This window comes from Lissotriton vulgaris, chromosome 5, assembly GCF_964263255.1.
Source record: "Lissotriton vulgaris chromosome 5, aLisVul1.2, whole genome shotgun sequence".
Classification (NCBI taxonomy): Eukaryota; Metazoa; Chordata; class Amphibia; order Caudata; family Salamandridae; genus Lissotriton; species Lissotriton vulgaris.
This window is the reverse complement of record NC_141693.1, coordinates 1,249,198,239-1,249,207,560: the sequence shown is the minus strand read 5'-3', so window position 1 is coordinate 1,249,207,560 and position 9,322 is coordinate 1,249,198,239. Positions and strand designations below refer to the sequence as shown.

Sequence of the window (9,322 nt, the reverse complement as noted above, 5' to 3'; positions counted from 1 at the left end):
TATGCGCCGGCCATGCCCTTGCTCTATCATGAGCATATATCGGTCTCGAGTGAGATAAGGGCCCTCCACCTGCTACAGGATGTTGGTATAAACACCAGGGGGATATCTTTCCGGCGGGCCGCTTTCTGGCTTTGCAAACGATATTGGACCAAACAAACAATGGCACTATGGCTACCTTCACTTATGTCAGATTACGCGCCGCGGTGCGTGCTCACTTTCCGACCTTCCCGATGGAGCCGCCCGCGCTGGCTGCACTGCAGTTGATGTATACAGCAACCTCTCGCGTCAAAATGGTTTCGAGGTTGTACAAAACTTCACAGGACGAGGAGTGTGGTATGGATGTGGCTGCGAAGGCTAGGTGGGATGAATGTCTGCTGGAGCCACTTTTGGACGACGAATGGGCGGAGTGCTGTGCTATGACTGGGAAATTTGCTGCTAACGGGAATTTCAGGCTCTTGCACTATAAATTCTTGCAATAGTGGTATTATTCCCCGGAGCAACTTTTAAAATTTGGCCTGCGTGACACACCTGCGTGCGTGCGCTGCAGGGCTTCCGTGGCCAATTTTTTGCATCTGGCTTGGACGTGCCCACGTGTGACTAGGTTTTGGATAGATGTGACTGAGGCATTGTCTGCTATGACCTCGGTGACAATTGAGGCCACGTGTATGTTTGCTGGGTATGGTGTCTGGTGTTCCGTTGAGTGTGAGGCGGTTAGAGGCGCTGGCGCTGCAACTGGCCAAGCGTAGAGTGGCGACCTGCTGGGGGGGGAAGGAGGGCACCGGATGTTAAGACTTGGCTGCAAGAAAAGGCATACTGTCGAGATCAATTGACATGCTATTATGAGGAATTACCAGCATGCTCACGCCCCCGCGATATTTGGGGACCGTATACCACTTATTTGTTGGCGCAACTATCTGATGATGACTAGCCTAGCCCATGTCTAAGAGTGCAAGGTGTCCTGACTGGGGGGTTGCCAGATCAGAGGAAGCATGCTGTTGGTCACTCCTGTACCCTTGCTTGATTCTTTGTGCTGCTGCCTTTTGATAGATGCCGTTCGTCTGGCCGGTGATGTGCCGTCGACTGCGTAGCTCCTGCCTGTGGCTGACCCCCAAAACCATTGCAGTTCCTGGTTGCTCCTAAAGTATGCCTTGGCGATTGTCCCACAGTGCATCTCTCATGTGAAGTGAGGGATCCCTCGCATCCAGTCTGTTATCCCCTTTGATATCCGTACAGCTGATGTATTACGGCCGGGGGGGAGGGTTGGGGGGGTTATGTTTGTTCCTAAACGTTGACTATTATTTATGGAAAAAGCAAAAATAAGACCTCAATTAGATTCGTCCTTGCTCCTCCTAGTTCGGTTCCACTTTCTGTACTGCTTGATGCTGCTTGATACGCCGCCGGGCCTATGGCTGTCGGTAATCTGGCTGTGTGCTGAGAAACATGTGTGCTTCTGATTCAACGATTGCGGCCGGCCCGTTGGGTTGTAGGCCAGAGGCTGTGTATCTGCAATTGATGTAATAAAGGTCTTCAAAAAAAAAGTATTGTCTTCAATGCTTTCACATACATTAAATTACTTAGCTATATTAACAGTTGGACATGAACAGACACTATGGTGTTTTTCACAATCCAATTAAATTGATTTTCGTCAGTGGTTCATGATGACTACTACCAAATGATCATCTTGAACTGTAAATGTTCTAAATTATGTCATAGTAGTGTAACCAAAAAGGTAGTTTGTATGAAAACACATAAGAAGAAAAACTATGATCGATTGACTATGCGTTATGTTAGGAAAAAACATCTCAATAAAAAAAAGATAAATTCAATGAAACAACAAAGGTTAAAGGTTAGTTATAGTTAGGACAACTTAATGTATTATTTCTATACAAAACCAACTCAAAGTACAAAATCCTTAGAAATTCTAAAGTTATAGTTATACCATTATAGTTATAACTAAAAAGGGCACAAGTTATAGTTGTAATACAACAAAAGACCCAGTCCAAGGGCGTCAAAGCTTATCAGTGACTTAAACAAGGGCAGTCAATATGTACTGCTACCTATCGCTCTCTTATACAATTTATAAGGAGATATTGCACTGCACTCCGCCCAGGTTATCATTAAAAAGAAAAACCTATTCTCCTTGACAGTGCCACAGAACAACAAGTATTGTGACCTAAATAGGTTAGTCACAGGTGTCCACACAGTAGTATTGGACTGAATTCTCCTTACAAAAAATGTGTGAGAAACAAATGACACCTCACGGAAACACCACCAACGGGGTAACTGGTATGTAATTTCCAGACAAGCCCCTGTCTCATCATCGGTAGTCACTTGATTCTCAAAGAAAATTAGAAGAAAGGAAAGAAGTGTCCAAAACAAACAACAAAAATTGTGACAAACAGTGGAAAGCAGAAGTATCTGCTAGTGACAAACACATAACATAAACAAGTGCATAAAACACAGCATAAAGTTCCCTTAACCAACTTTATTTATAGGGAGGTGATTATATGCTGCTGTGCTAAAAAGGCTGGTAGCTATTCATGCATACCATTACCTATTACCAGTGCCGACATGTTTCACTGCTATATCAATTTAAGCAGTTTCATCAGGGCTGCACTCATATGCCGCCACTCCACTTTTGGACACTAGTTCTGTGTGCACTGTCAAAGAAGCACAGGCGAAAAGACGCAATTAAAAACATGTACACCCACAGTTAGCTAACCGTATGTGAAACAAATGGTGTATAACTCATGTTTACCCAGTCAGCCAAGTTAGTCATACCAGCCACTCCGGGGTTGGAAAGGATACCGGGGTACTCCAATAGTGAGCTTTCACCTTCACTTATCATTAAGTTTTCTGTTGGTAAAAAATGTTTTCGCAAATTTGTAAAACATATACTAATAAGACCAGAGAGGCATTCTTATCAGTGTGTGAAACACAACTCATAGTTAGTTGGTCACATAGTTTAGTCTGAGGAGGTGAAAAAGATCTCTATATGTGCTTTCCTAGACAAGCAAGTTCGCTATTGCCTGATAGAAGGGTAAAGCCAGTATTGTTGCTTTATCGGCGAGTCTAAAAATTCTGAGGAGATAAGCATCATCTACTCCGGTTACAGAATACTTGTGTGATTGAAATTTCTATCACTTTATTAGCGAAACAGATTAGTGGAATTGTTTTGTGTAAGTTACTAACTGATTTTGTAAAATATCTTGTAAATACGGCTTTCTGAAAAAACCCTGTAAAGGAGGGGTCAGTCTGCGCTGCAGAAGCCGAAGCGCTGGTGACGTCAAAAGTGTTGCGCTGGGATTGGTCCGCGTGACCAAGATAGAGCAGAAAGCAGCAGAAGCTATTGATTAAGCACTATAGTGACGCATCGTGTTCTTACTGGTGCATTAGTGCGAATCACGCTGTGATAGGATGGTGTTACGGAATCAGCAACAGAATAGTACGCGATCTTTTGAGAGAAGGGAAAGTTTATCGAAAATGTCATATTATTATTATGACGATGACAAGAAGAAACCTTCATGGTTTAAAAGACTGAAAAACGTGTTTGTAAAAGACAAGGAGGTAGATACAAGAGAGGGAAAAATACTTCCTTCGCCGAAGACACTTGCTTCTTACATGTTGTCGAAATATGGATATCATACGTGTGTTTGGTTGGATAATTGTATACAGTACACCAAGGATGATGGTGTGTTCGCCTTTCCAGAAGGAGGATCGTTTGATGTGGCAATTCTGAGGAATTTGAGAGATAAAATGATGAAACTTGAACCGAGACCTAGACCAACTCAGTTTGAAGCATTGGTTGAATGGGAAGATGAGATGCATCAAATGGAAAGTGAGAAGTTGAGCAGGCATCTTAGACCTAGAGGTAGAGGTAGAGATTTGTGGGGAGAGACCCTTGAGACTAGGATGCGAAGATGGAGAGACAGTAATATGTGCGATGGCATGTATCCGGTCAGATTAGTAGAAGAATATGAAGGACGAAAAAGTGTAGAGAAGAAGAGGAATATTGACTCAGGGAATCAAGGCTACGGTGACAGTGAATCAGAGGATGCTGTATTAGAGGAAATAATAAATAGAAGACCGCCACCATATCAACCAAGTCCTTTGCGGACTACTCCGAATGCCCCAATGATAGAAGAAAAAGTTAATGAAACATCAGAACAGTCATCAAATTTTAGAGATTTTCCTGAAAGAGTAGGAACGAGATATGTCCCGAGTACACCAATAGGAGAAGCCAGAATTACAGGTACTCCTGTGCGAAGTAATGATTTACATAGGATTGTTCTAAGCCCAGAAAGACAGAAAAAAGAGCAGCCAAGTATGTCTGAATATGAACGTTCTGCACATGAGTTGGTTCAGAATCTAACTAGAAATATGGAAGCTGTTACTGTCCCAGTAACAATCGGACCTGTGATACCAGTATTTGATGATCAGAAAATAAGAGAACCGAGACTAACAATCCCATTACAACAAAGTCTGCAGAGAGCAAGAGAGCGCCTGGACGCCTCAGGGCAACTGTAGCGCTTTATAAATTTTATTTTCATTTCATTTCATTTCATTTCATTTCAGTACTTATCCAGATTTATCAGAAATAAGGCAGAATACGAGTGTAAATCCACCAGAATTAACTTTTATTAAAAATTTGACATGCGCATTTGCGACAGGAGCAGAATCTGACTCTGCAACTCCAGAGAGAAGTACAGACAAGATAGTTTTAACACAAACGCCTAGAGATCCAACAGACACAGAATTGAGTGAATGGATTAAAACGCTAAAATTAAAAGAGCAGGAATCAAAAGTGCTGGATGTGGCCAAACTAAAAGTAGATATGGAGGAATTCATAATTGGAACGATTGGGACAGATAGATTAAAAAATTACCAGGATGATGAGCTCATGTTTCTATGTAAAAGTATAACATGGAGAGCTAAGACAATGTATGATCAGTTGGAAGAAGTGGCAAGTGAATATGGAATAGAGTTTGCAAAAATAAAATCATTGCAGAAAACTTATAGAGTGGATTTTGCAGAAAGAGACATTGAGAACATGAATACTGCTGGAAGATTAATTCAGATAAAAGATTTAATTGTGCTTTTGCGAAAATGGGGTGATGTAAGTAAATGGCGAGTCAAGTGGGCAAAGAAGAAAGAGGAGAATAGTGATAAATCAACATTAGCTTTTCCAGTTAGAGAAAAAGAAACAGGGGTAACTGAATTCCCTATGAGAGAAGTTCCTGGAGAAGGATATGTACATGTTCCTTGGAGCAGACAAAATATATTGTCATTTACAAATGATTTCCCTAGATTAAGAGAAAAACCAGTAGAATGGTACCGACAAGTTGACAGATTTGTAAAGGTGTCAAAGGTATTGTGGATTGATTTAGAAGGATTATTTGACATAGTGGTGCCAGTAGATTTGTGGACAGAATTTAAAATATCTGTGGATTGGCCAAGAGAGGAGTATTCTAGGGATGAGAAGACAGGAGCTCCATCACAGGATGTGATGAGAAAGTATGAACAAGTGATAGTGTGGTTGAAAAACAAAATACCTCCAAAAGAGACTGATTGGGTAAAAATAGATAGGACCACTCAGGAGCCGAAAGAAACTGTGCATTCTTTTTTATGAAAGGTTGTTGTTAGTTTTCAAACAGTATAGTGGTTATGAGGAATTAAATGAGAAAGTTATGAGCCATTTCGTGTATAGATTTATATATGGATTAAGACCAGAAATTTCAGATATGATTAGACATAGTATGATGGATTGGCAATCGAGTTCTGTAGACTAAGGGGCAGATTTATGTTGGTAATGCGCTACGTTTGCGTCACGCAACTGCGGCGTAAACGTGGCGCATCCCTACGACCAATTTACAACGTGACACATCTAGGCAAATGCGTCACTTTGTAAAGCCCTGAGCCACATGTGGGCGTTCCGGCGCAGGGTGGGCGTTCGGGGGCAGGTGCGCCTCGCAAAAGTGGCTGAGTGAAATCTATAAGATTTCACTCAGTCACTTACAGGCCAATGCTGCATCAAAACCCTGCGCCTGCTTGAAGCAGGCGTAAGGCTTGAGGCAGCATTGGACAGATAGGGGACCCCCGAGTCTTGCTGGAGCTGCGTCGCGCTTGCGACGCAACTCCAGCAATGCACCACCTTTACGGCACAGATGCGTCACGCATCTGTGCTGTTTTTGCCCCATGGTGCGCCGCATTGTAAATGCGGCGCACCATGGGTGGTGGAGCTGCGGCGCAAAATAACTGGTGCATCCCTGGGGATGCGCCAGTTATCCTAAATCTGCCCCAAAGTATTGAGACAAGCAAAATACTGTAGTGAAGAGATTGATGCAAAACAAAAGAAATTAAAAGCGAAAGCTATGTGGGCACAAGTGAAAGTAGCAGAACAACAAGTAGAACAAATGGAGAGCAAGAATGCGGGGTATCAGAGTGGGTTTAAAGGCAAACTAAATTGGTGGGGAACATTTATGAAATGAAAAAGAAAATGCCATGTTTTAATTGCGGCAAGGTAGGGCATTGGAAACGAGAGTGTAAATGTCCGCCTAGAGTTAATGGGGAACATACATCATTGAATCCACAGGTGCAGTTTGAGGTAAATCAGCAGCAGTCACAGCAACAGCAGATAGCAAATCAGCAAACTCAGGTGCCACAACCGCCACTGCCAAACAGTGGAAATGATAAGAAATACAGTGCAGAGACAGGATTCAGCGGAGGTGAGCAGGTAAAAAGACCGCAAAGAGTAAATGCATGTCCTCAATATTGGTTGCAAGAAGAGAATGGCAGGGAGCGGGATGAAAGTTTCTGACGGTGCCAGAGGGAGGAAGAAGAGTGAATGCTTGGAGCCACTCTTGAGGTAGATCAGTCAGGTCCATTTGTAAGCGGAAAGGTGAATGATGTGGAAATAACTTTCCTAGTGGACACTGGTGCTACCCGTTCTACTGTTAGATCAGTGGAAGTTCAAAATCTTCCTCTCTCGGGTGAAGCAATCAAGGTTATAGGTGTAGCCAACAGACAAATAAATACTCCCTTGACAAAACCAGTTGAAATAGAGATTGGGACATACAAGGATATGCATTGGTTTCTGGTGTGTGACAGTAGTCCTGTTAATTTGCTAGGAAGAGATATATTGTGTAAGATGAACTGCGCCATATACTGTTCACCAGATGGCATAGAATTGCAGACTCCAGATGAAGATAGCTTGGATAAATTGACAATGCTCATGATTGAGGCAGAGCAGGATAAATTGTTTCCTGTGTTTGATAAAGAGAAAATTCCTATTGAACTAAAAGAGGCAGTAAAAGAAAGTGTGTGGGATTTCACTGGGAAGGATATAGGTTTAATTAAAGGTGTTGATCCTGTGAAAGTGACCATAAAAGAAGGTGCTGGCTACCCGAATATACCGCAATACAAAATGACTGCGGAAGTGATTGAAGGAATTACTCCAGTAATTGACAAAATGATTGAGCAGGGAATTTTAAGAGAAATTGAGAGCAGTCCTTGTAATTCACCGATTATGGGACTGAAAAAGCCAAACTGAACATTTAGGATTGTGCAGGATTTGAGAAAAATTAATAGATTGTTGTTCCATGTTGTCCGATTGTTCTGAATCCAGCAATGATTTTGTATCAGATTCCTCATGATGCAGAATGGTACACAGTGATTGATTTGTGCAATGCGTTCTTTACTGTTCCATTGCATCCAGAAAGTCAGCCAATTTTTGCATTTCGATTCCAAAATCGTATTTTAGCATGGTGTAGAATTCCACAAGGGTACACCGAAAGTCCATACATTTTTAATCAGCTGTTGAAGAAATCATTAGAAACTTTGAGCATGCCTGGAGAGTTTGTGTTAGTGCAGTATATTGATGACCTACTGGTCTCATCAAAAACAAAGGATGCCTGTGTAACTGATACAGTGGCATTGTTGAATCATTTGGCTGAAGAGGGACATAAAGTGTCTCCATCAGAATTACAGTTCTGTCAGAAAGAAGTACAATATTTAGGTCATAAGATTGCTAAAGGAATCAGACAAGTTACCATTGAAAGAATTAAAATGATACAAGGAATGCAACCACCAAAAACTCAAAGACAGGTAATAATGTTCCTGGGAATGGTAGGTTATTGTAGACAATGGATAAGTGGATTTTCATTAATTGCAAAACCATTGCAGAGACTGACAAAGGCAGATATCAGAGACCCAATTGTTCTGACCAAAACCAAGATGGAAGCATTTGAGAATTAAAAAATAAACTGTGTGAAGCACCAGCATTGGGAATGCCTGATTATGAAAAAGAGTTTGAACTGTACTGCAGTGAGCAGGAAGGATGTGCTTCGTCAGTATTGATCCAAAGACATGGAAGAATGAGAAAACTGATTGCGTATTTCTCAGCTGTTTTGGACCCTGTTGCAAAAGCTTTGCCAGGATGTCTGAAAGCAGTAGCAGCAACAAGTGTAAGTCTGGAACAAAGTGAAGGAATTGTGATGGGATTTCCTGTGAGGGTGTATGTAGCTAGCTAACTTTACTACTACTAAATTGAGAAAAATCCTAATTTTAAGACTTTCGGTATTCACAGAAGGCATTTAGGAGTCCTAAAGTTAGTAGTCCTAACTTTACTACTACTAAATTGAGAAAAATCGTAATTTTAAGACTTTCGGTATTCACAGAAGGCATTCAGGAGTCCTAAAGTTAGGAGTCCTAACTTCTGTGAATACCGAAATGAGTAAGTTCATTCTGTGAATACCAAAAGTAGTAAGTGCATTCTGTGATTGCCAAAAGTAGTAAGTTCATTCAGTGAATACCAAAAGTAGTAAGTGCAATCTGTGAATACAAAAACAGTAGTAAGTTTAGGATTGAGTCTTAAATTCATTCTGTGAATCGGGCCCTAGGTGTTGTGGATTAATGCATAGCTTCAATATAAACAAAATGCTATTTAAATGTGCTTTTGTACATGTTATGTGAAAAGAGAGGGTCGATTATGTAAGTATAAAACGCATTTGTGTGGCATATTGCTAGGTAACGACTAATGGGAAACATTAGCATGGTGGGAGGTAAACAGAATGGGTTTCATTACTATAGTTAACATGGATTTTTGTTTGTTTCTATGATAGTTTCGAATGTGGCCTGTGAGGCCTAGGGAGAAAATGGCCGCTCTGAGCTACTGCGAGTGGGTATTGGTCTGCGCAGGCGCGTCAAAGATTTCTGCCAGCGCAAGTGAGCTGACTGTGCTTGAGGGAGAAGTTCAAGGCTGCCTCACCCGGAACCTAGGATGGGTGCCAAGCATGAATGATCGAATGCCAAAACCATGGGAAAG

General features: G+C 41.6%; 1 protein-coding gene across 1 annotated transcript; it reads left to right on the top strand.

The window, feature by feature from the left end:
• The first annotated feature begins 3,912 nt into the window (after positions 1 to 3,912).
• Positions 3,913 to 5,019, top strand: LOC147712407 (uncharacterized). The gene is made up of 3 exons (XM_086920335.1): positions 3,913 to 4,500; positions 4,574 to 4,902; positions 4,983 to 5,019. Exons 1-3 carry the CDS (start codon positions 3,913 to 3,915, stop codon positions 5,017 to 5,019), a joined length of 954 nt encoding a protein of 317 aa, XP_086776461.1.
• The last annotated feature ends 4,303 nt before the right edge of the window (positions 5,020 to 9,322 follow it).

Bases quoted from the DNA above. Each gene is read 5' to 3' on its own strand.
- LOC147712407 (XM_086920335.1), top strand. From the start codon at position 3,913: ATGCGAAGATGGAGAGACAGTAATATGTGCGATGGCATGTATCCGGTC. The intron at 4,501-4,573 runs CGCCTGGACGCC...TCATTTCATTTC, and splicing joins GTCTGCAGAGAGCAAGAGAG to AGTACTTATCCAGATTTATC. The intron at 4,903-4,982 runs GTTTCTATGTAA...AATATGGAATAG, and splicing joins TACCAGGATGATGAGCTCAT to AGTTTGCAAAAATAAAATCA.